General features: G+C 40.0%; 1 protein-coding gene across 1 annotated transcript in view; it reads right to left on the bottom strand.

Annotated features, from left to right (window-relative positions):
• adgrv1 (adhesion G protein-coupled receptor V1) overlaps window positions 1-26,733 on the bottom strand; it is a 140,303-nt gene that overhangs the window by 89,260 nt on the left and 24,310 nt on the right. The window contains exons 12-53 of the mRNA XM_080893582.1: window positions 25,746-25,969; window positions 24,480-24,606; window positions 23,666-23,851; window positions 23,303-23,483; window positions 22,807-22,970; window positions 22,599-22,722; window positions 22,241-22,501; window positions 20,894-21,020; window positions 20,483-20,706; window positions 19,578-20,306; window positions 16,442-16,815; window positions 15,552-15,722; window positions 14,556-14,736; window positions 14,135-14,328; window positions 13,903-14,032; window positions 13,539-13,619; window positions 12,888-13,027; window positions 12,437-12,802; window positions 12,025-12,268; window positions 11,723-11,938; window positions 11,413-11,628; window positions 11,046-11,290; window positions 10,748-10,929; window positions 10,150-10,645; window positions 9,703-10,009; window positions 9,327-9,536; window positions 7,091-7,221; window positions 6,863-6,962; window positions 6,564-6,743; window positions 6,280-6,443; window positions 5,925-6,012; window positions 4,858-4,936; window positions 4,636-4,774; window positions 4,335-4,476; window positions 3,302-3,567; window positions 2,915-3,090; window positions 2,676-2,803; window positions 2,353-2,534; window positions 2,102-2,248; window positions 1,923-2,003; window positions 1,524-1,788; window positions 723-845 (exon numbers count right to left, since the gene is read on the bottom strand). Coding sequence (XP_080749708.1) covers window positions 723-845; window positions 1,524-1,788; window positions 1,923-2,003; window positions 2,102-2,248; window positions 2,353-2,534; window positions 2,676-2,803; window positions 2,915-3,090; window positions 3,302-3,567; window positions 4,335-4,476; window positions 4,636-4,774; window positions 4,858-4,936; window positions 5,925-6,012; window positions 6,280-6,443; window positions 6,564-6,743; window positions 6,863-6,962; window positions 7,091-7,221; window positions 9,327-9,536; window positions 9,703-10,009; window positions 10,150-10,645; window positions 10,748-10,929; window positions 11,046-11,290; window positions 11,413-11,628; window positions 11,723-11,938; window positions 12,025-12,268; window positions 12,437-12,802; window positions 12,888-13,027; window positions 13,539-13,619; window positions 13,903-14,032; window positions 14,135-14,328; window positions 14,556-14,736; window positions 15,552-15,722; window positions 16,442-16,815; window positions 19,578-20,306; window positions 20,483-20,706; window positions 20,894-21,020; window positions 22,241-22,501; window positions 22,599-22,722; window positions 22,807-22,970; window positions 23,303-23,483; window positions 23,666-23,851; window positions 24,480-24,606; window positions 25,746-25,969 — 8,491 coding nt within the window. The remainder of the gene's footprint in view (window positions 1-722; window positions 846-1,523; window positions 1,789-1,922; window positions 2,004-2,101; window positions 2,249-2,352; window positions 2,535-2,675; window positions 2,804-2,914; window positions 3,091-3,301; window positions 3,568-4,334; window positions 4,477-4,635; window positions 4,775-4,857; window positions 4,937-5,924; window positions 6,013-6,279; window positions 6,444-6,563; window positions 6,744-6,862; window positions 6,963-7,090; window positions 7,222-9,326; window positions 9,537-9,702; window positions 10,010-10,149; window positions 10,646-10,747; window positions 10,930-11,045; window positions 11,291-11,412; window positions 11,629-11,722; window positions 11,939-12,024; window positions 12,269-12,436; window positions 12,803-12,887; window positions 13,028-13,538; window positions 13,620-13,902; window positions 14,033-14,134; window positions 14,329-14,555; window positions 14,737-15,551; window positions 15,723-16,441; window positions 16,816-19,577; window positions 20,307-20,482; window positions 20,707-20,893; window positions 21,021-22,240; window positions 22,502-22,598; window positions 22,723-22,806; window positions 22,971-23,302; window positions 23,484-23,665; window positions 23,852-24,479; window positions 24,607-25,745; window positions 25,970-26,733) is intronic.

The raw sequence follows: 26,733 nt of genomic DNA, 5'->3' as shown, positions 1-26,733 counted from the left end.
TACGTATACAGTCACATGAAAAATGAAACTTTCACAGTACTGTGGAGAAATACACACCATGATTCAGTAGTTTGTGGAGCTACCTTTAGCAGCAAAAACTTGAAGTAATCATTTTCTGCATGACTTTATCAGTCTTGTATCCTTGCAGAGGAATCTTGGCTTACTATTCTTTACAACATTGCTTCAGTTCATTGAGGTTTGTGGGCATTTATTTATGGACAGTATCTCAAACATGGCACTGTGCATTATGGCCAATTTGGTCTTGTTTATCCAAAGGACATTGTTCTAGAAGTCTTGTGGTTTGCTCAGAGGCAACTGAACAAACCACAATGGTGCCATATTCTTTTCAAAGAGAGGAGGCTTTCTCCTGGCAACCCCTCCGGGCAAGCTAATTGGACTGTCATGAACGTTAACATTTAACAAGCTAACTGCGGCCCTTAGAGTCTGACATGTAGCTCTTAGTTTTTTTGCAATTTCTCTGAGGTCTTTTTGCTGAGACATCCACTCCTGGGAAGATTTTGGCATTGTGTTAACATGCATCTGAATGCTAAAATGCTAAAGACAAAACCTTGTTTCTTTGTGTGTTGCTGTATTTTTAGTATCATTATTCTAGTGAATGAGGAACTGTCATCCTATGAGTACTGTCCATCACACGACTGTTCTCCAGATATTTACAGACAACAGTGTATCATCACACGGCAGTTTGTGACAGTTGTGCTTACCAATTCCAGAAGGATCAGTGAAGGAATGAATAGATGTGAGGCCAGGGTGAGGAATAGACTGATGGAGTTGTGGTGAAGCCTGCTCTGAGCTCCATTGTAACACCTCACAGGATGGAAACAGACCTGAAAAAATACAGGCACATGAAAACAAATACAGACTTAAGTTCTTTCACACTAGAATAGCATGTTTGTGTAAAAAGAAACCACTGGCCTCGCTGACACACCCAGGACTGACAAATTACAAACTCTGGGCCAATGTGTGGCTCTGCTCCGCTCCACACTAAGGCATTCCCCATAAACCCACAAGGGGTCTGAACCAAAAACACTCTGTGCTTTTTTTAGACTCTGAAGGATTATGTCTCGTCAAAATATACAGAGCATAGTATAAATACATGGGCCTAGTCGACATGGTAAATTTTGCAAACTTAACTGAGACAACAGAACAATGTAATAGATACAAATATTTCTGTTTTCCTTCTGGAGTATCAGCAGTTTGTTTGTACTAAGCTAACCAAGATCTAACCGCTGCCCAATACACACAAACACTACAACCAGAAAAAATGGCATCTCATTGCTTCAAAAACCAAACCATCATTTTGGCATACTGCAGATTACACGCACTTGATTAAATGTGGTAAATATGCAATCTCTGCGCCAGTGTTTTAGGAATTTATGTGTATTTCATTCCAATTCTGCTTAATTCTTCTGGTCACCTATCTTCAAATATGGATATACCTGAATTTAAATTCAAAATAAAACTTGCACCATTCACACATTTCATGCCAAAGCAGGAAAGATCACCTTCAACAGCAACCAACAGAAGAATTTCCTCAGTTCTTCTGTTGATTTTCTCCACCTGACTTGCTCTGCCAGAAAGCGGGAGAGGCTGTGGATTCTGAAATCTTCCACTGGTCCACCGAAGCAGGAAGCAGCTCGCATTCTGTCTGTCTATGCACACCAGCAAGTAGGGAGTGTCTGCACGAGTTAACGTAGTTGCACTGAGGATGTCCTGTTTGAAGTCAAGAGTCTGGTGAAGCGTAAAAGAGCCTCCAGTCCAAATGAAAATCTGCAGCATCAAGGAGACGAAAGTAATTTCAGTCATAAAAGGTTCTGAATACCTTACACGAGGAACATCTGCATATTTGTAATAATTTTGACATTAAAGTAAATAATTAAGTCTGTTTCAGTGGTCATCGTCACCTGGCTTGACGCTATCAGATAATCTCTGCCTTCAGTGGAGAAGTGTTTCACATTCAGGGCTTCAACACCCAAGACTTGTTCCTAAAGAAATCAAATTATGCAGACATAATGCAAGAAGTGTTATAGTAATGTAAGAAAACTTGATAGAAATGTTGTATTATTATTGGGTTCAGAATTACCAATGTGATATTGAGATCCTTCTGCAATTTAAAGATGCTGAGGTTGGCAGCAGGGGAGAAAGGAAGGCCACTATGTGTAATGCCTATGTAGGTAGAACCATTTATTGCAAACCCAACACATCTGCCTGGGTCCTGAATCGTAACAGACTGTAACAACAAAAAGACAAAGAGATTTTTAAGCTAACAATGGAGGTGCTGCTTAATTGTACCAGGACCACCACGCTGTTTTAGATACAGTGTTGCTAACATACCTCTACTGGCACGAAAACACCCTGCCATCGATACAAAGTGGCCAAGGTGTGAGAGGATCCAACAGTGGGCCTCATATCTAGCCTCACAGCCAGCAAGGAAGGTCCCTCAGGAAGTGAGCACCAAGCAGAGGTTGGACTGTCTTCAAAGGTCTGATACACGCCTATGACTGGCACGTAACCCCCTTAAAGAAAAGAGAAAAAAGGAATCATAAAAAAATAACAAACAATGGAACAAAATAAAGGAGCCAGAATAGAACAGAGAGGAATTTAAGAGACTTTGGTAGGTTGCGGTGGCTTAAAATTTAAACCTTTATTGGTCTGACCTGAGGCAACAGCTGTGCCAGACTGAATCTCCCATTCCACGCTGACTGCTGACTCCAAACCATTACTGCGAGACACAGTGAGGAAGACCGCTCTGCCACCTTCCTCTGCAACAATTTCAGTGCTAGTTCTGTACAGATAACACAAAATGAAGAGGACTAGGTATATAAAAGAGTGTCTGAGCACACTCAGAAACATCTTTTCAAAGTTTATGATGGTTTTAATGCATCTGTGCTCAGACCTGTTGAGAGAAGGTCCAATTCGAAACAGGCCAGAAGGAGCTAAGTTCTCCAGGACGGTGATGAGAGTTTGGAGCTGGTCACCGAGCCGTGCACCTCCTGTTGGGCTTGACAGGGTCACTCTGAAGGTTTCATTCCCTTCAGGTTCAGCATCAAGCATTACGCTAATCTCCAGCATCTGAAACAGCACAAATGTGAGTCATCATTAATCAGAAAACGCACACCACACAATTCTGAAATGATAAATTGATAATTATTGTGATTACAGATGACTACTATAAGGTGCAATTTTAAGGCTTGGAATGGAAAATAAAAGGAAAACTGACACACGTGTATGGATGTTTTCTAACGCATCAGTTTGTATGCTGTAAAAATCTCATTTTGTTCACCTTAAATCTGACTCCATCCTCCAGGACCACAAACCCGTGTGTAGGTATCAAATCGCCCTCCGCTTGGGTGCCGTTGGCATCAGTGATGGTAAACTGAACAGATACGGTGCCAAATGTGCCTTCCTCTGGGTTTCGAACCACATATAGGTTGGCCACACTCTCACTCAGCCCTGACAGAGAGGTGGGCTCTCTCAACAGGAAATGCTTGGTGGTGTTAAATGAAATTACACCATGTCCATCATCACTGGCCAGTATAGTTACAGTTGCTATAAGAAAAGAAATAAGTAGTATTATATTGATCAAAGATTCTTACCTATCGGACATGATGATGTCATCATGTTACCAAGCCACCTACTACCAATTGACTAAAATGACCTGTTTTTAGCATTTACGCACCTATAACATGTTATGAAAATCATTTCAAATTAACAACAAGAACATCTCGTTTATATTCACAAATGTTGATTTACTATGACGCCATAACATCGCCTAGCAAAAGCCTAGCAACAGGCACAATGTTTTTTCTACATATGAGTGCACTAAGTACATCAGTTTACCAGCAACACAAACAGACCAAACAATACTGTAACATGGACATGTATTGATTTATTAGCTATTAATAATAACAATAATAATAGCAAACCAGGTGTCTTTATTATATATTTCTATATCTAATGCAGTGTAAATAACTTTAAGCTTAATAAGCTTATTTGAAGCTTATTTGTAGTGACTTTAACAAATACTTACCAGTTAACTGCAATATTAAACGCTTGAAGATGTTGGTATAGTCACCATTTTCAATATAAAACTATTCACTGACTTGAGATGGCCTGATACACATTTTTAAAATTGTACAATTTCTGTAAATCCTGCCATCAAATCAGTAACAAGTATTAGCTATTGTAATGGTTTAAACTTTTATATCAAATTTTAAACTGAAAGTCTTGACTTTTTAATTGAATATGGCCTATAAGCTGCCTTAGGCTGCTGAGTTAAAAAAAAAAAAAAAATCACAGCATTTTATTTTACATACCCGTGGTATTGGTGCCCAGCTGCAGCCCGGGAGAAGGCTTGGACAGGATGAGCTGGAATCTCTCAGCACTCTCTGGAAAGGCATCATCGGTAATCTGCACTTCTACAAACTTATACCTTTCACCATCAGCAAAATGGATCACCTTGGTGGAGACAGGGCACCTTAGTTTAAAAACTTGTTCATCTTGTTCAGAACTGAGAATCGCTTTTAGATGAAAGGCAATTAAAGATATTACAATTTCAATAAATTTTGTCCTTGTTAATACTCAAACATTTCTCCAGGTCGCTGATGCTGTGCTTACCGTTTCACTTGTATTGTAGTCCAGCTCCTTTTGAGCTTCCAGGTTCTGAGCGAAGAAGGAAAGAGAAACATTTCCATGTGTTCCCTTATTCCTGTAGGCAACTAGAGTCAGAGACCCTATTGTTTCATTCACTTCAAACCTGAAAACCAAAACACATTTTTTATTAGAGCATCTACAAATCATCTACAGAACATCTGAGTTATTTCTGGATGCTTGTCTTACACAGTGTTTGTCCATTCAATGACTCCTCTGATTCCATCATTAGCAGCAATGCTGACTTCTGCCACCAGACCCTGTGTGTCTGGGAAAGACACCACATCACAGACGGAATGAATGACGACCTTAAGGTTGTCATGTTTACCGTGGTAAATAGCAGTGATTTCTTTCGCCTGTAACTACAGCGCAAGCACCAAGAGCAATAGAGTGTATTGAGAAAGCAGTAGAAGATCTATCTTCTGTCATGCTACATTTAAGAGAAGGATTATAGCTAAGAATCACCTCTTGTAAGTGCCTTGTGAGTCTGAGGAGCTAAGTCTTTTGGGTGGACTGATTTATGACCTCTTGAAGAGTCATTTCCCATTGACTCTGTGGCCAAGACACTGGGAGGCCAGCTACGGGTTTAGTTTGGCTTTCTCTTTCCTCATCACACAGGGCTACTCGGCTCCCTCCAAATCCCCAGGCTTCCTCAATCATGGAAAGCATCAATCTCACCATCCAACCCACATAATGATTGCTGCCAAAAGAGCTGCCGTGTGTTTACAGTGCGTCTCCAGGCAGAAGGCTGATAGTATTCTGAGAACCTCCAAGTGCTATTCTGCCTGTAGTATTCTGTCAAGTCATCACTTTCTAAACTTACTCATTCATAAATTGGCCTGAGGTTTGGATTATGCAGAAGCAGTAGCAATAACTACCAAGCTCTTTCATGGTGCATTTTAAAAATAACTATAATGTTGAGATTCAATGTACCATAAACTATTATTGTGCATCAGTTACTATTAGATTTTGGGCATTGTGAGCATTTTATTTTTACCTGACAATGTGCAATACACAACCTCTACTCATCAGACAGAGCAAGAGAAATTATGGAAAAGAAAAGAGGGATTTTGTGAAATTACGCAAATGATATTTTGGACAAGAGTGGTAAAATCTAAAAGAAACAAAACAGCAAAACTTTTTTTAATGTAATTTGACAAAGAAGTTATAACATTGTATTTTATGGTCAAAGTTAAGGATAAGTTAACATAACTAAAACTAAGCAGTGACTGGAGCACTCTCACAGTTTTCCATACCTAGCTGGGGAACAGTTGCGAGGGTCGTGATGAGCACTGCTGATGTTATGTTGACCAGGAAGAATTCCTGCAACTCTGGGATGTCATCCTAATAAAACAAAAAAAATGTGAACTTACAAATCAAAATTAATCTGCTCCAAAAAAAGTGAACAAGATCTTATTTTATCATCTTGTCGAGCCAGTTCAGCATCGCAAACATTCTGCACATACACCTAATAACAATGAGTAGAAAGTTCAAAGGGTATATAATTACTGAGGCACAGTGGGAAGAGTTCACAGTGGTGAGTTATAAAACAGTGCTGTCAAGTTTGATGAATGGAAATGTCGCATTATGGGAGGCAGTCACAGGTTTTACCTCCAGTATGGTAACAGGGATGGCAACAGAAGTCTGTCCCTCCTGAAGAATTACGTAACCGGTACCGGAGATGAAGTCTTGTCCCGGCTCAGCTAGAGCCCCTTCTACCTGGGATAGGTTTTGCACAGAACCTCTTATAACCTCATAGGTGATATTCACTGCCCCTGTACACACAAAAATAAGGTTTATCTGTAAAAAGTGGATACAAAACTTTAAGAGGTATACAGGAATTAATTTGTTAGAATGTTTCTCCTTTTTTTTAAATTCATAGTTGAACCACTGACCAGAGGCTCCAAACTCTCTGTTGATGTAGATCTTTATAATCTGTTCTCGTTCCTCTGTGGTCACTCTAAGAGATGTTGGCGCAATAGTCAGCAGGCCATAGGGCTTATCGCTGGTGTCCACAGTAATCACTGCCTCACTGCCTTGAGCATCAAGGGCAGCATGGCCCGTCACCACAACACCTGTGTAGAAGTCAGTTTATTAAGTCTGCAGGGAAGAGTTATTTTTGGTATTTATAGTTTGCACACAAAGATACGCCACACAATTATCAATCAAATAGATACTAAGTGGAGTTTGTTACCAAAGGTTTGTATGTTGGACAATGAAACTCTGTATTCATCTTTGTTCTCTGGTGTGGCATCATCAAGAAGCTGAAGGACTATGGTATCATTCAATTCTCCCTATAAAACACATTCACAGAACATACAATTACTCCTCGAGGTGCCCAATTACAGACGGTAATTACACATTTGTGCTTTAACTGTGAAATAAACATGGTTGACTATGATTCTGCCACAAAACTATTTACCTTGGTAAAGAACAGGGTTCCTGAGGTTTGGGTGAAGGTTCGGTGTACAAGCGGCCCTTGTATAGTCCAATCCACAGTAACATTACCCAGACCTGGAGCCGTTCTCAACACTAAGAGGGACAGCTTTTCACCTGTAAGGTAAAACATAATGTCTCTAACGTTTGCAATCAAGTGTAACCTGAGTATAACCTTTTTTTAAAATTATATGCCCTTATTTCCAATGTTTAGTAAATTCAATGCAAGCCACAAATGAGAAACTTTAAATTTCAAATCAGTCTGAAACATGCATTTATCTTATAGATGTATTTCTTGTAGTTTTTGAACATGGTTAGATTTATGGACTTCTGAATTGAATATTATTATACAGAGGTGGGACCAAGTCATTGTTTTGCAAGTCTCAAGTAAGTCTCAAGTCTTTATCCTCAAGTCTCAAGTCAAGTCTCAAGTAATGTCAGGCAAGTCAGAGTCGAGTCTCAAGTCACTGGTGTAAAAGTCCGAGTCAAGTCACAAGTCTGAAACTTTGAATTTCAAGTCCTTTCGAGTCTTTAAAAAAAACAAACGAAAAAATAATGTTGCAGTTATGCTAAATGTAAATATTAGACCATGTAATTTTAAAATCTGTGTTTTTCTCAACACATACAAAATAGTGAACTTAGAAAATATACACAAATTGTGAAATTGCACCTCTTTAAAATGCAGCTCAATTAAACCTAGCTCCAAGAATAATTTTCACCGACAGTTCTGAGATAAGCTGCATGTTATTCTTGGATGCGGTTGTAGGACCAGCTTTAAAATCGCATGACAAAAATATCATACACATTAAAAAAAACTGTATCACCAACGTAGCCTGGACAACATTTGCTAGTTAGATGAAGTCAGCTATCTCATCTTAGCATATTTATATGCATATTTATAATTATACGGTTCTTGGAGTGAGTGCATACACTCATGAAGTTTAGTAACTTCCGGTCACTGCAACAAGCCCAGGTACAGTTTACCGACGGATGGGTACAGGACCTTGAAATGCACCGTGTAGAAAGTAAAGACCATCGTACCTATCATAAGTTTACCAGTCTCACAAATCGTCTTCATAAATACACATTCGTTAACCGTTTATTAATAGGACCTTTGAGCTCAACGGTAATTAATTAGTAGTGGAAATAATTTCTGGTAGCATCACAGAAATGTAGCAGTGACAACAATATTGTATGCTGTAATCGTACTGGGCAATTAGTGATACAAAAAACCTGTTTTATCCTGTGAATAAAAGTATGTGTTTTTGTCAGTGTACCATAATAACAGAAGCGAAACGCAATATTGTGTCAGGACAATTTACTATTTATGCACAATAAATAAAGGAGCATAGCGCGACAATTTCTGTTCAGCGCCAGACTTGCTTGTAACCTATATCACCAATTATGTTAAGAAAAATGACGCATTAACTACAACAGCAGACTGACCTTTGTGTAAATGCTTGGAGCAGACTAACCTGTGAGCTGGAGTGTTCTAGGACGTTATATTTGATCTTTGAATGGCTGCAATCCAGTCGCCTCTTTGTTACTTCGGAAACATGGCTCGAACAATTTCTCTTCAACGACGTAATCCGATAACAACCGATCTCTTTACCCGTCGGCTTCCCGTGGCTGTCATGCGACCGGCTATTGCAGTTAATAATACAACAGCTTCTTGACATTTTTGTGTTTCTTTTTATCGCTGTGTGACTGATTTTAATTGAAAGCCTGCGTGCGCTAGTACCGCTTGCCACGAGTTCCCAGAATCCTTTGCGGTTCTACCCGTGAATGACGTCACATTTTCAATCTCCATATAATATGCATGTTAAATTTTATATTTGGGGTAAAATATCAAGTCTTTTCAAGTAAACCGGTTCAAGTCCAATTCAAGTCCCAAGTCATTGGTGTAAAAATCCAAGTCAAGTCACAAGTCTTAGAACATTTTTTCAAGTCAAGTCTAAAGTCATAAAATTAATGACTCGAGTCTGACTCGAGTCCAAGTCATGTGACTCGAGTCCACACCTCTGTTATTATACTTGTTTTAGTTGTATGGAAATCTCAGTTGATCACGTTTCTAAGTCAATATATAAACAGAAAACCGGCAGCATGCTGTGTATTCTCTGATTCCTAAATAAATATAAATAATAATAAGAGGCGGACATGGTACACACACCATAAAGAAAATATTGAAGCACATTTGCAAATTACAAAACACAGCCATCCACCTTCTCTGGCGATGATAGAGCGGGAGCCTGAATGGAATCCTACTATCCCAGCCACGTTGTCATTGGCCAGTATCACAATGGTTACAGTGTCAGAGCTGGGCAGGATTCGACTTCCTCCAGCCGTATTTACAAGTCCAATCATTAGGCTCTCATTGTCCTCGGGTACAGCATCATCTCTGATTACGATCTCTACTGTCTTCTTTAAAGAACCTGCAGACAGACAGGAAAAAAGACAAGCCACATAGCCTAAGTGTTAGATGTTCTTCTAATCCACCAGATTATTAGGTCTGATAAGGACCTGACACTGGACCACTGGATACCCACTTAATAGAAAGCTGTCCTAAAACTATTACTCATTGTTGAGTAATGCACATACCATCAAAGACCAGAGTTCCTCCAGTCCCCGTAAAGTCGGCATCTGGTGAAGCCTCTCCTCCAACAAAGCTCCATTCTACAGTGACTGTACCCAGATTCCCTCCTCTCCTCTCTATAACCAGAGGCACAACCATAGGCTCCTCTCGAACTTCTAGATAGAGCCCCTGATTAGTGGTGTTGGGACTGAGGCTGTAGATCAAAAATACCCCAAATGCATCTCCATTCACCCCTATAGTGACTACTGCTTTGTCCGGTTGACCAACTGAGGGCAAGTTCTTCTGTGGTACGGTCAAATTTATTAGCTCGACCTTCAGACAACACATGATAAAGAGGTTTAATTTTTACAGTTTCCCATAAAACTCTAATGACAGCAAATACAGAATTTATTCCAAAGAAGTTAAACCATCATTAATGTAGAATAAACATACAGCATATGATTGATTTTTACCTTTAATATCTGAATGGAGAAGCTCTCATCCATTTCAGGGAAAGAATCAGTCAAAATCAGGACTGTGAGGTTTGCAACCACTGATCCATCATCCATGAAGGCTCTTTGAGCTGTCACAGGGGTGTAATCACTTCCTGCCACAGCCTGGGAACTGAACAAGACAGCAGCTGCAGTCATGTTTTTTACATAAGTCATAACTTGGGACTGAGAGGTCAATTGGTCAGCCCCTGATGGCACCCAAGTGCAAGATGGGGTCCCACTTGATGACAGAGAGAAGGCCTGGCATGCACGCTCTCTCAGACAAGCAGCAGCACATGCAGCCAGGAGGTCTCTCTGACCGGTGAGGTTAAATGTCTTAAGGAGTGCAGCAGCTGGAACGCCTGGTTTTGGAACGTTGTAGTACATAGACAGATTCTGGCCTTTATCCTGAGCCATGCCAACAATGTCAATTTCAGAGGTGCTGTACATGATCTCCAAGCGACCAAAGTGACCATCCCTGTAATAAAGACAACGGTGATTACAACAGAACGACAGCAGAGAGGAATAGCTTATTCAATGTGAATGTAGTGACACAGAAATCATAAAATAAAAAAAATACCTCCTACGAACAGTGATATTGGCTCTATAAACTCCCTCAAGTGGCTCCTGGACGCGGTACGTAGAGTGTTCAAAGTACACTGTTCCATACGGGTTATCATTGGCAGGCACGATTATATTAACAGATGTATCAGCTCCCAAGTTTCCTCCATTACTAGCATCAATTAGCTCTACCTTAATTGTCTAGAAAAAACAGAAAGAAAGTGACAAAGATAACAAATAATAAGTAATAAAAAATACTTCTAATAATGTATCATTTGAGATAATTCACAATGACATTTCCACCCACAGCTTCTTACCTCAGTAATTTCAGGTACATTGTCAGCTAGAATCTCCACACTGAGTGTCTTCATGGTGTCTCCAGGAGCAAACGTTACCTCTCCTGATGTGGGCCTAATGTCCCCTACTGCCAGTTTACCATTGACAGTGGCCTGCCATTTAACTGTCACTGTGCCAATAGTGCCAGCATTACGCACAATAGGTAATGTGACAACAGTAGAGTCAGTGTCTGGCTCCTCTATTGTAACTGGAATAGCCTTGAAGACTAGATAGATTTTAAAAGAAAAAAAAGGGGGGGGGGGGGGGGGGGGGGGGAGAAGTTGGTAAACAATGACAAACTGTGAATAGAAAGAAAGGTTAAAATGATCCTGTATATGGGCTACTAACCAAAAGCACCAAAAGGGTCATCGGATGGCAGTATGGTGATGATGGCACGTGTAACCTCTCCCAGAAGAGCTCCTCCTGTCGTCTGGTTGATGAGCTCAATGAGGAAAGTCTCCTCCAACTCAGGGATCACATCATTAATAACATAGATTGGTACTGATTTACTGGACTCCCCTTCTAGGAGGACAACATCAGTTGAGGCTACGCTGTAGTCTTCACCTACAAAGTTAAACATGTTGAAAACACAATGACAAGCCTTGTTGCTCACACGCATACTGTAGAGAGAAAGAGTCACCTCTACAGTCATACTTACTGACTCTAGCGGTCAAAGGCACTGCTCTGAACTTTACAGATACATCAGCAAAAATGCCCCCAACACGGGTGACGTTGATTATGGGCCCAACGTAGTGTTCAGCCACACTGACAGCAGATGCTGACAGCTGGAGGATTCCAAAAGCATCATCACTGGCCTCCACTATCACCTGAGCTACAATATTACTCCTGGCACCCAGAGAAGGGGAATTGGAAACTGAAAGAATCATATCATATCATATCATATCATATCATATCATATCATATCATATGTTAAGTATTTTTTCCATGTCTTCATCTTACCAAGCCTCCCCTGTTCTCCTCTGATGAGATGAGCACTGATTAACTTCACAAACACCGACTCATCCCTTTCTGGATCTTCATCATCCAAAACTCTGAGGGTGATGTTTGCTTCACTCTGATTGGCCAAGAATACAACAGAATCGAACAGAGGAATAAAATCCCGCCCCTCAGTGGCTCGGCCAACCCCAGGGGTCCTGTAGGGTTCTGGGTCTTTCTCATTTAGTGTCCCATATGTGACTCGCACCTAGATGAAATAAAAACGGAAAACAATATATAATTTGATACATGATACCACAAGTTGAAATCTGTCAATCCAAGCTATTTATATATTTAAAAGTCAAAAAAACAGAAGCTTAACTGGATTTATTTTCTATGGTTTCTATTAAGTTTCTAAATCTTCTGCAGATCACACCTGACCCATCAGGCCTCTCTGTCGCTGGATGGCGAGGGAGACAGTTGAGTCAGCTTCAGGAAGTCGAACCGACTTTGATGCATTAGCGAATACAAAAACACCATATGGATCATCGCTGGCGAGCACAGTCAGATTAGCAGATGTCCTGACACCCAGACGACCATGTGACACTTTAACCAAGGACACAGTGAAGCTCTTGTCCAACTCGGGCATCTCATCCTCGACCACAGTGACGATGATGTTCTGTGAAGTCTGGCCTACACCAAAGGTGATGTTTCCAAACCTACTAAGAAGCTCCCCCTCAGAACTGGGATCAGCTTCCCAGTACACAGTTACATTGGAAAGGTCACCAAAGGACCTATCCACCTGGGAAAGAAAAAATGAGAACAAAGAACATAAGATAAACAATCACTGGGAAGGTCCTAATTTTTCAATAGTGTTGTACACTGACCTTCAGAAGCACAGAACTATGCCCATCCTCTGGCTCTGTCCCATTAACAGACAGCGACTCAGGACTAAACTGAAACACTCCATGGGCATCATCAGATGCTGCAATGGTGACTGCAATGCGAGATGCAACTCCCAAGCTGGCTGCACAGAAAATATCAAATGTATTTTACTAACAATTAATTCATTCTGGTTGCATTTTAGGAGTTTGATCCTAAAGCGAATGAAATGAAAAAAGTATCAATCAAGCAGTTAAAGCAGACCAATGATAATACAAGTCTCCTTACCAGTTAATAAAGTAATATTAATATTACTAGTATCCCAAAGAGCATCAGATTAAAATACAAGCTCTATACATTATGTGGAGATTACTTCACAGTATGTGGTAGTGGTATGTAACAGCTCACATTAACTACTTTAATTTTCTTGCTCCATGAAAGGGTGTTTGCTTTTCCCACATAAATCTCCCTGAGCTCCTTCTCACAGAGGCTCACAGCTTAATGTAAATACCACACACATTATAGCAAACATGTATATGCACACACACACACACGCTTGCAAATGTATGAGTGTGTATATGCATCGCAGACCATTGTGGGGAAGAAGGAGCACAGACTAGAAGCAGTTTGAAGGGGAAAAGGAGGGGGCTACTTACCATGGTGGCGATAGGACGGAAGGAGCAATTGATAGTCACTCTCCCCACTACCACTCCCTTCACTATGCAGAAAATGATCCACTGATGGATCAAACATGAGGATCAGGGAAGTGTCACATCAGAAGAGTAAAGATTGAAGGGCGAATGGGAAGGAGCGTAGGTTGGCAGCCACATGTGAAGGTATTGGGAAACACACAGGAGGGGACCACACATAGAATACAGAAAAACAGCAGCGCAGAATACAGGGTCAGTTCAGTTCTAAATAAAAAAGGTAAAGACAGCTAAGAAAGATGTGCAATAAAGAGCTACTTAAGATAAAAACTGAGAAAAAAAACATGCTGATCATACAGCTAAGAATTCCCACCTCCTCCATCTGCATTGTAGAGCTCCACTCTAAATATCTTTTCCAGTTCAGGGACAGGATTATCTATGATGGTGACATTTATGAACTTTAACCTTTCCCCTGGAAGAAAGTCCAACATGCCCTCTGAGTCCTGCCAGGAGCATATGGAAAAATAGGAAACCAGTGAGCAGCCAAAACATATTTTCCCTTCACCTATTTGCTTGTTCATCAATACATCATCAGTGAAACCAACCTCATAGTCTTCAGGGCTGGATGCTGTGAAGGGGGTTGTTCTATATCCCACCATGATCCTACCCAAAATGCCTTGAGCTCTGGCCACCAGCAAACTAATCTCTCCATCTTCTTCGTTTACAGTGATGTGAGCAGGTTCCAACGCTGGAGAGATCAAACCCTCTCCTGGAGGAGTGGGCTGAAACTGCAGCAGCCCTGCATAAGGATGTTCATGTGTTTAGTGACAGCAGTAAGGAGGATGTAATAAGAAGGAGGCAAAAGGTATGATGAAAGTAGTAAGACACAGACAAGAAGAGGGAAAATTGTACTGATATTTTAGCTCCCTAATAAACCACTTGCAGCAAAATAAACATACTTGTGCTTATACACTAAGCAACACTGAGAGAAAAATAGTGTTGTTTTTGGGGAATGGTAGTAAATACCATAGGGATGGTCACTAGCTGTGACAGTGATGGTGTTAACAGAGCTATTGGGGTCAATGCTTGCTCCACTTGTGGGGGTCGAGCCTGGCTTCCCATCACCGGACTCTGCAGACACCAGCACAACCTGAAAGGACTCTGCAAGCTCTGGGAGGTTATCATCCAACACCAGCAGGTTCAGTACCTAACAGAAAGATGAACAAAAGCTAAATTTGACAAAAGTCATGTTGTTTAGACCCAGTGGCACCTTTGTCCACCTTTCCTCTCCAGCCCCATATGAGAAATTGATTATTACAAATTCAGGTTTGAAATTGGATTCTGCTCTAAAGTTCGACTCTCATTTGAACACACCGGTAAAATCCCGCATGTTTCCAGTTGAGACTGCTGTTAAAAAATCAACCCTCTTCTCTCCAAATGCAACCTTCAAATATTAATACATCATTTTATAACGTCATCTCAATTAAAGCAATGCACTTCTTATTGGAATTAGTAGGCCTCCATTGATCGCTTCACCAGCTTCCAGTTCATTTACAAATTAATTTAAAATTCTTTTAATTGTTTTTATTTAAGTCTCTTAATTGATGTATTCTTTTATGGTTTAACTTCCACAGCTCTTTTGCATTTCTTTTATGCTTGGTGTTATTGTACAGCACTGGTGGTACTGGTCAGTCCTGTTATTTTTTTTAAAGTGCTTTATAAATTAAGTGGTATGATATGGTATTTTTAGATTGCATTGCACTTTTGAAAATAATCTATATTTATGCCACTTCCAAGTGGTCAGTTTCAGCAAACACCTGTTATTTTATCCAAAAATCTGCAACCAACCAACCAACCAACCAACCACTAGGCGGGGCTGGTTATCAATAAACACTACAGATGGGTGAATCTGAAAGACAGCAATCGGTAGCTGCTTTAACATTTGATTGTACGCAGTGAGTGACTACAGTCTTTGTCATCCTGCATAAATTCAGAAGGGCTTTCCCCAACTCTCGCACAAACCTGAGAAGGATCTCCAGGCGTGAAAAGCACAGCTCCGGTTGCATTAAGAAAATCTTGATTGGCCGGTGTGTCGCTGTCCAGTTGGGTTACAGTGTAGTTGACATAAACATGGTCCAGCAATCCCCGCATACGCTCAATCACACAAGATATAGTGGAGCCCTCTGCGGTGGTCTTTGGGGACAAAGAAATAAAAACATTAATGAATTCAGAACCAAAGGAGGACTTGATCAATACTAAATGCATCTTCGTCACTTATTACAATTTGTTAGATTCAAATGCGCTAGCCTTACTAACTACAGCCCAATATAATTCCAGCATACTAATAATGTGATTTAGAGTGCGATCATTTGATAGCCCACATGTTCCTTTGCCTTTAATTTTCTAGCGGTAGGAGATACAGTAATGGAGACGGACTGGTTCTGATGGAATGCCATCAGCAGCTCTGCCACCTGTTATATTGATTGAAATGGGAAACAAGATCTCTCATTTCTAGCAAAGGAACTCCTGATCCTCTACTATAGGAATGCCCTCACCGACAGACCTGCTGTTGCCTCACCAGCTGTCACTCTACCTGATATGACCCAAGACGAGAGCCCACTCATCCAATCCAGCTACTAAGAGAAAGCATGCTCTCTCTGCAGCCGAGCATGAAGACTAATAAAAAATGCAGCAGGACAGGGGCTGACAATCAAATGGGTTTACATTACATCTGCTTCTATGCATATGTTTACTGTGTAGAGACAAGTGAGTGATGACATTAAGCACAATATTAATGACACTGTGGTCATGCAAACCACATAATTTATTTAGTAGTCTGATTTACTTTCTTGTTTAATTGCTTGAAAGACTTTCATGAAGCAGCTTGACTATTGATAACAACAGACACTTACATCAGGTATGCAGGACCCAGTGAATCCAAAAAGCCCATTGGCATTGTCACTCTTCAAGACTCGTAAAATTGCAGTGGGTCTGGGGAGGGGGAGGCGTGCTCCACCGCGCACTGCAACCAACTGTAGGTAGAATACCTCCTCTCCTTCCTCCTCAGTGTCATCTCTCGCCTCCACCACAAATGACTTCTGCCTCTCATCCTGCTGGTATCGTAGGTAACCAGAGATGGTACGCAGGTCTGCTTTAGGGGGCTGAGTGTGGAGCTCGTGGATATGGCTGCGGTTCAGCTTAGTGTGGTACAAGCGGACATCCTGGAGAAGGCCAGTGTAACGCTGTTTACCCTCAAGATCTGACCCAATGAACATTGAAGCAGGTCCTGGGGTAGAAAAAAATGACCCAAAAAACACTGAACAATATTTTTTAATGTTTAATGCATAATTAATTTGATGTCATAATGATGTGACATGATCATATACATTGAACAGGTTTGTGAAATTACTTCCCTTCATGATTTCTTTCTTTTTTTGCATCTTTGTCTCATTTACATGTTTCGGAGCAGAACAGATTTTTTATATTAGACGAAGAAAACCAGGCTGAGTAATGAGTCTTTTACATTCCTGTAAAATATGGATTACCAGTGATTGTCCCATTTGTCTTTACAGAATTCTTTTAGGTCAGGCACATTGGAGGGTTTATGAGCGTGTTCATGCTAAAGCATCTCAATTGGGTTCAAGTTGAGACTTTTACTAGGCCACTACAAAACCTTCTTTTTGCTTTGTTTTTTTGGCTTTTTTATTTTTAGCCATTCAAAGACAGACTTGCAAGTGTGTTTCAGATTATCCAAATTATTGTCCTGCTGTATAACCTAATTGTAGTTTTTATGAAATGCTGTGATAGTTTTACACATATGTAACAGGACTCAAACCTCACAAAAGTTCAACTTTTGACTCACCAGTCTACAGAATATTTTCCCTGAAGTCTTGGATCACCAAGATGCTTTTTTGGAAAGTGCGAGGTGAGCATTTGCTTTCATTTTGTTCAGCAGCGGTTATGCCCTGGGACTCCTACATGGATGCCACTTTTGCCCATTTTTGATTGTTGAATCATGAACTCTTACCTTATCTGAGACAAGTGAGGCCTGCAGTTCTTTAGATGTTGTTCAGGGCTATTTTGTGACCGCTTGCTCAAAACTGTTCCGAGGTTTCTCCATTTGTGGATAATGGGACTCTCTGTTGTTCACTGGAATCCTAAAAAGTCTTAAAACTGGCTTTGTAACCCTTTTGAGACTTATAGAGATCAATGACTTTTCTGTTTCTCAGCTTTATTTATTTATTTTTTACTTTGTAGCATGATATGTGGCTAGTGAAATTGAACTCAGCCTTTGAAGTTAATTCATAATTTAATAAGAGGAGAGAGAATTACTATTTCACATTTGGCCAAATAGGAAGGATAGCTTTAATCCCTTTAGCAATTAAATCATCACTTAAAAGCTGCTCTGGTTATCTTTGTTTGTCTCTGTCTGATTTAAAATCTTGTTTGATGATACATATAAATGTGACAAATACAAAAACAAAAATCACCAGGAAGGGGGAAAATACACAGTACTGTAAATTCTAGTAATATTTCCTAGAATCTCTCATTTACAGTGTTTGTCATGCTGTCATATTGTTTGTCTGATTTACCAGTCACAGCCATAGCCACAGACTTTTTTTTTACTCCAGTGCAATTGTGTGTTATTTAACACAAACATATTTAACTTAAGACTTGGTGAGATCAAAGCAATTGAATACTAATTGCATCATTTTCACACTGATTATTGAGCCTCCTTTGCGGTGTTGTGTACCAGTAACGTAATAAGGGTCATTACTCCAGGGACCAGAAACAGAATCTTGATTAAGGTATACAAATGCCTAGGTCTAGCTCTTTCTCATTACTCATTTATACACTCACACCTCATGCGCCTATCACTTTGTGAACTTGCACAAAGTGAGACAAATGCAGGAAATCTGCTACAGTGACCAAGTACAAAGCCCTGACACGAAGCACTCCATGCATAGGTTGAGTTACCAGAAGAAAACAATGGCACAACATGACTGATGATAATGGATAAATCCACTGTGACTGGAGTAAGCCACAGAGGCGTCAGAATATTTCCCCTATGGGAGCTTTTGGTCAAATACCGGCTATTGTGCCCATTAATTAGAGAGAATAGGAAGAAAAGAAGATGCCAACCGATTCCCTTCAGCAGTAACAATGTGCAGCACTGCTGAGGGTAAGTGGTCACTCAAGCACTGGGAAGTCCCAGTACAGTACTCCTGAACAATGAGGAAGCAGCAGAGCATGTGAAGGTGCACATGCCTTTTATCTTTATGTAAGAACTTAAGACTCTGAACAATTTGAAAACTGTTTCCTACACAGTTTGGACCTTGGACAACATTTTGACACTGAAAACTAAAACTTTTTTACGACTCTTAAATGACAATTGAACAGTCTGTTACTTGTCCAGATTGGAAAGAGCCTTTCTCTTCAAGATTCAATTCGATTTCTTATTCCACACTTGTAAATATCAAAAGTTACTGACGCAAAGAAAAACAGATTATCTTTTTATCAATTGAATAGCTTTACTCTTAGCAGCAACAGGCATGGAAAAGGAGAGGAGTAAGGATGAAAAGATGCAGAAGGATGCAGAGGATGGTTATGGCATGCATGCAGTTCCTTCCACTGTTACACCTCACAAGACAACATTAGATGTGAGGATGATGAAAATATGTGGAGCAACAGGTGGTCCCAGTACTGTTTGCTAGTTTGTTACTCTAATATATAGTAATGCAGATACTAACTGCTGGTTTGCTTTGAAAAGCACAATGTCAAATCTTGTATTCTTTAAATCACCATCTGAAGAATATTAACTATGATAGGCAATACAGTTGGGTATCCTGGTCTCACAATGCTAAACAACTTCTTACTGATTCACTGACTTTCATTTTGACACATGAATCAAATATTTTTTTGGTGAGTTAAGAGCTTTTTGTAATTTACCTACAGTGATTGTATGAGCTATTTATAAAGAGTGATTTTACCTTTGCAAGAAATGTGTCAAAGAAATTGAAAATAAATGGAATGAACAATGAAGCTTACCGTCACTGATGCCCTCTCCTTTGATGCTTTTCAGTCCCCCAGGAATAGGTCTGCCATCCAAGAAGAATTCAATAATCCCATCATCAACTGTTATGATGACATGTAGCCATGTATCTGCAGAAAACTTTTCTGCAGAGGCCCGGGCCACTTGGGTACTGTTTGAACCTATTACTGTATAATATAGCATCACAGTGACATGAGACTCATTGGTGTGGACCTTCACTCCATAGTACAAGCTTCCATTTGTTCCTTTGGATGCTATGAAGCCGTCAGTATCTAGTCTGGGTAAAAGCCAAGCAGAAAAGGTGAAGTTGCTAATGGCTGCAGGCCCATCGTCAGGTGAGATGGTACCATAAGCTCCAGGAAGCCCGGAGAAAAACCAAGTGTCTGTGGCTGAGTGGTGTCTCCTTGCATGAGGCCTGAGCTCTACCTCATCTGGAAAGGAAGCTACCAGGAGCAGATCATCCATCCGAGGAAGGCCCTGTGGGAAGTGACCAGAAACAATTTCCCAGGACACCCTTACATCACCAAAAGTGCCCTGCTTACGGAGGATGGTGAAAGAAGTCACATCAGCCATATCATCTTCAGAGAGAACATCTTCAGCTACTTCTTGGTCCATGTTGTCCTCAGCAATGGCAAAGACACCAAATGGGTCATCATTGAACGGGATGAAAACAGAGGCATTTAGAGCACTCTTAGCCAGTCGTCCGCCCTCGCCGGGGTAACCGCCTTAGAGAAATAATGGCCAAGTGTCAGAGTTTTCCAAATGAAAATTAAATCTGCAGTTACTGATGATTCAAGAAAAATTAATTTCATCTCATTTTCTCTCTGCTTTGTGAAATTTCTTCTCATATCTGTCTTATGCGTCTTATATCAGTTTTATTTTATGCTTTTCTTTTACTCACCTGAGATATTTACCAGCCTGAGGATGTAGAACTCATTGAACTCTGGAAGTTTATCAGAGATGGCTTCCAGGACAATAGGCTTGGTCTTTTCCCCTGTAGTGAAGGTGACTGATCCACTTGTGTTTGTAAATTCCTGGTTTTCTTCCAGAGGAGTTAAAGAATCGTTGGCAAACAGCTGCCAGAATACTGTAATATTCCCAAAACGGCCTCTCGCACGTAGTACACTGAGGAAAAAAAAAAGAGAAAATATTTCAGTAACAGAACATAGGTAATTGTCTAAAATATCAACTCTAGCGTTTTGATAGTACTTGGAGATTATAAACTACTGTTTTTGACAGAATCATGAAATAAATACAAATAAAAAAACACAAGATATTTCAAGTGAAGTAATATTAACCAAATGTCACTCACTAAAAATGATTGGTTTTTCCCTCTTCAACTGGTTTTTCTACAGGTTCCAAGGAGAAAATCCCATTGGCATCATCATTGGCCTCAATCACCACAGTAGCTGTGGCTGCTCCATACACAACTGCATCACCTGTGGACACATGCACATTATTGACGCTGGAATCAGATAATTAAGGAAAGGCAGACACACAGAGTGCTGGCCATATTGTTACTGCCATGTTAAATTTCACGCAATAGGAGGAGACTGTCTCATTAACATAGCGCGCTATTACTATGGTAACCAAGCCTAGGAGGATAAGGTGGATGATTTGTGAATAAGCTAAATTCCAAACAAAGGATTCTCTCTGCAGATGACTTAAAGTGAATATCACCAAGAACTAAACCAGAACTATTGTATTTGAAAGTTTAAAAATATGGAAAAAGTGTAGCTATAGCAGCACCAGAAGTGCAATATCCTCTCACAAGCACATACTTCAAGTTGCCGGACAATGAGTACCCTGAAACAAGCATGCAAATCTGTTTGTGATTAAGCAGACAAGATAAAGAGTGTGAAGACGCCAGTATGAGTTTAGCTTACTTCTAACATTGGGATTATTGACTTTTAGCACAATCCATGCCAGCACAGCCCTCCGATATAAAGAAGAGGCTAACCCTTTCTTGATTCTACTCCATGTCAATCAGTAAACAGAAAGACGCCAAAGGAATGTTTGCCTTTGTCTCTCAGACCGTCTGGAGTTTGGTTATTAAGTTCCTGTTTTGTCCCACTGGCCTACCGTTCCCATCCATGAAAAACAATATAGGCCCATGAGAGCCTTTAGTCTTATCACAGACACTGCTAAATACCTCTGCTGCATCTCTTAGTACGTACAGGATACAGACAGAAATAATAAACAGAGCAGAAGATGTTAATTTCAGATGAATTGCTTGATTCATTTGAGCCACATTGAAAGAAAGACAACTGACTTTGAGTAAAAATGCAGATATTTTTATTATCCGAAGTGTAAAAAAAGTGTGTTTCTTTATTGGTTCAGAGTTAATTGTATTTTAAGTTATAGATAGAATCGGTCACTGATCAATTTGCAACAGACTAATGACCTGTCCAGCGTGTACTGGAGAGGATGTACCTTCCTCTTGTCCAAAGGCAGGTAACCAAAAGAAAATACATGAAAAATATGGTTTACTCTTAACCAATAGCAAAAAAAACGTCTTTATTACAAGAGAATGACATTTACATTATAAAGAAATGCTATATAAGCATATATTACCTGCCATAAACACATATATCATTGTAATGCATATTGCTACATTTTTGTTCTCATCACTTTTTTAAGAAAACAAGCACATACGTACCAGTGGCATTGTAGAGAACGATGTAAAAAGGCTCATCGGTCTCCGGTATGTCGTCATCTTTTACAGCCACAGAGATGTTCTTCGTCCATTCGCCCACAGCATATACCAGCACTGTGTCATTACTTAGCAAGAAGAGGTCATCTGGCGATGCATCATTGTACTCTACTCGGTACATCACTGTGGCCACGAAGTCTGCCCATCCTGCCCTCACAACTGTAAAGTTGGCCACACCGCCTTCTTGAAGCCGCACAGCGACGGGTTCTACGATGAAAGTGCGAAAATGAAGGAAAGGGAAGGATGTCAGAGAGGGAGGACAAGCTGGAAAACACGTGTATTATTATATAATTAAAATCTTTACCTGAGAAATAAATGGGGTCATCATTCTTATTAATCCATAAGTTGGAACTGACTATGTTTCCCAGTCTTGCTCCACCTGTCGCATTTAACAGCGTGATGGTGAAATTCTCCATTTCTTCTGGAATCTTAAAAAAAAAAAAGAAATTTAAACAAAGAAAACTAACTGAGCTGTGGACGATGTGCTCTTTAAGGTTTAGTTTACATTTTACCTCATCAGGTACAGAGAAGAGAGTGAGATTTTTCAGGTACTCCCCCTCTTCGAAGGTGATGCTTCCTCGAACGGGGCGGACGTCTCCAGACAGTGCTGGCTCCAAGACCCACAAAACTGACACTTTGCCAAAGTGACCCCTGTTCCTCATCACGGGGTACAAAGCTGAAGGAGAAACGGGGCAAACAGACATGATCAATTTAGAAATTGAATGTTTTTTTTCTCATAGATAAACTACATTTGATTTTAGCTGTACACATGTTTATTTATAGCAAATACAGGTAATACAGGCCATTCACTAGAGGAACTACTTTAACATGTCCTCATGTTTTACACAAAAACACAGACAGCCTTTGTTTTCCTTAACAATCACATGAAAGTTGGACACTCTAATTTTCTGTGATTCACTCCTCTTAGATCCATTTTAAGTGTCAATGAGGTACCACTTGACCTGGAAAAGTATTACTATTATCTAAAGGACTGCTACTTCAAGTTACCCTGGTGCGTCTCGTCTCCTTTGCTCTCATTGATGGCCACTGTCAGTCCCGACTGGCTGAACTCAATGACTCCGTAGGGGTCATCGTTTTTCCGAACGGTGATGTTGACCTCCCGGTGGTTGCCAAGACGACTAGGTGGAGTGCTGTGGCTGCTAAGTACCACAGAAAAAGTCTCGTCCAGCTGTACCCACACACATAACAAAATAAACAAATACAGTAATCACACTGAAAAAGTTTTAAAACATTAACTTCATAGCTTATTAAATGTGAAAGTAGGAAGGATAATGCATTTGAATTACACTGCAGCACTGTGTAAAATGCAGAAAATAAATAAGTAAATATTAATATCTTGCCATTTCTTACCTCTGGCACCCCATCAGGCCGTGCCACCAGCGCCACCACCACCTCTCTCTCTCCGGGTTTAAACTCCAGAATGCCCGTAGCACCGTAGAATTCATTGTTGCCCGAGGGCATAACAGCATATCGTATCAGCTGTTTCAGAAGCTGTCCCTGGGCTCTGACCACATGCAGTTCAACCGCCTCACCCTCCTAGGTTAGAAGAGACAAGCTTCAGAGCAAAGAAGCTAAGAATATATTCAGTTGAACCTTTAAGTCAATTTTAACTCATTTTTCAAAAATACATTTTCACAGCAACCATTCTGAAATTATTATTATTATTACTGTTATTACTGTTATTATTATTATAAAGGTTGTATTCAGGTAGAGACCTTTACTTAATGAAATCAGCAACACCTGCATTTGACTACTATTTCATGGTAATAAAGCTGCTACAAAATATTAGCTATTTCTAACGTCACAATGCACAGAAAAAAGCTAAATTATGAAGGCAAAACTTGGACTCTACATGTGTAACACACATTAGGGAATTATTTCAAAGTCCTATCACTAAGTTACAGTAATTGTCAGTTATTGTGAGTCAGTCGTGAGTCAAAAAACACCTAAACTGACCAGTAAATTCTAAAAATTGTCAAGCGTAGCTATACCAATTTTGACTCAAAAAAGCAAAATAATAACAAACAGATTTGAAATTTATAAGCAGTAAGAGGTCTTTGACTGAATGTGCAACAGTTTGGGCCACATCCAAGGTCAAATACTACACATACTAATGGAAATAAACCCTATTTCTTTTTGGGGCAGCTTTAAAACTGTGGCTTACATTGATAACCCATGGACCTCTGGATAACGGGGAGAACTCAAAGACTCCCCCCGGATCGTCATTCTCCATGATGATAATCTCTCGGCTGGTGAAGCCGGCTTTCAGGATCTGATTTTCAACGTTACTCCTGAGACGTGCACACAGAAATGCATATATAAGCACATACACTATTATTATTATTATAACTAAACACAAAAGAACAAGAAAAAAAGACATGCCATTACATCCTCTTTAATGAGGAATTGTGGAGCTGCATTAACATGGAGCTGCTTTAGGGCAGGTATGTGTCAGTTTCATGCTGAGTATAGCTCTGAAATGTCTGCTTATTGTACTTTTGCTATGTTGTGTGTTTACGTAAAACGTGCAACAATAATAACAATGACTAAGTAGCTTAACTTAAACTTCTCAAAGCATTCCTTGTATTGTGTGATGCTCATTCATTATTGACTCTATATGCTGAAGCCCCGCTGTTTAGCCCACTATTAATAACAATGTCAATCAACTGCCTGCCTGCCTCTTTATTGCTCAGCAGGGGAGTAAGTATATGTGTATGTGCTGGGAAAATTGAACCCAAGCAAGCATAACATAATGGGAATAACAAAGACACGACAGGATGAAGCACTCAAAACAGTCACAGTCAAGGCACTGCATGCATACAAACACTTGCATCTTTAAATGGTACATAATCAAGTCTGGTTAAATTAGTGCAAGAACATATAAAGAAGATTCTCAATTTTCTTCCAACAATCCTTTTCTTTTGGAATTACGTTTTTTCACACCATCACAAAATCCCCCACCGTGTCCCAGACCCCCTCATCCCCACATTGACCAAAGACCTCCAGAAAGCCTGAAGTAGGCCCTTCTGTGAAAAACAAAGACGTGATTCACGCCACACAAAAGCCCCAGGTTCACTCCACTCTCCACTTACCCAAAGTACACTATAAAGCGTGCAGTCTCCACCCTGCAGGGGACGAGTGGGAGGGAGAGAAAGCTGTCGTTCTCATCCAAATGTAGACTAACAGATTAACCCCCAATAAACATGCATCGCAAAACAAGCTAAGGAAGAACGGGAAGAATCAGGACCTAGTCAGCCCCTCCTTTCCTATTGGACTCAAGTGGTGCATAAGCTGACTTTAAACCATTACAGATAACCTCAAAAAGTGAATGTATTATAGTTATTGCATGCCAAGACTGATTTGATAATGACTAAAATAAACACTTAAAATAAATATAACGATGAATGTCAATTAACTTTAATGGCCCTACCTATCGAGAGTGAGTAGTAAGGTCTCGTTGACTTCTGGGATGTTGTCAGCCAGGATAGTGAAATTGATGGAGGCATCGCCCTGCCCAGAGACGAAGATGACAGAACCACCAAAAGGTTTCAGGTCATTAGCAGTAACATCCCCACGATTGGCTCCAGTTGGCTTAAGACTCCAGAACACTTCAGCCCGACCGTCCGTCCCATCACGCCGCAGAGGGAGGCTGACCTACGACAATTATCAGAATCAGCCTCTTACTAGAGATGGCACGATACCACCTTTTTATGTCCGATACTGATACCGATATCATAAATTTGGATATCTGCCGATACCGATATGAATCCGATATAGTGTTTTTTAATCAACAAAACTGTTTTTTAAAATATCTTGCTGCATTTTGCAAGTCTGCAAGTTCATACTCAAGTTTAAAACAACAACTACACTAAAGCTATTCTGTTATACCTGTATACAAAAAAAATATTTCATAGTTCAGCAATACTGATCAATCTAATAAACTTAGACCTACACCATCCTCCCTATTCTGGTATTTTAAAGAGTACTTAGCGTAAATATTAAGCAACCTAACTAATAGGGTTCCAACTCCCAGCAACAACAAAAAGAAATAAATAAAAAATAGGGAACCACCCCTCACGCGCCACCTCATGATGCTTAATCGACGTAATCAACCTTAATTTGATGCAGTGTGAAAAAAAATGCACAGAAATCAATTATTTTTCAAGAAATATTAAATAGATTCAACATCTTTCTTCAACAAAATTGCAGACTGCACAGATGGTACCTTCCCAAAGTAAAAAGTACTATAGCTTACTAGGGTATATATATTAGACTTAATAGTCACTATGTACAGTAATTGACTTCTATTCATTTTACATCAAATTAAAACTTTGGGTGTCAGATAATTATTTATTAAAAGCTAGACATTTTAAATGAGAATAAGAAAGAAAAGTATGTCTTTGTGCCCCCTTTTCCCT

Source organism: Rhamphochromis sp. 'chilingali', assembly GCF_963969265.1.
Source record: "Rhamphochromis sp. 'chilingali' genome assembly, chromosome: 10".
Lineage (NCBI taxonomy): Eukaryota > Metazoa > Chordata > Actinopteri > Cichliformes > Cichlidae > Rhamphochromis > Rhamphochromis sp. 'chilingali'.
The sequence above is the reverse complement of the archived record's forward strand: the minus strand, read 5'-3'. Positions and strand labels throughout refer to the sequence as shown.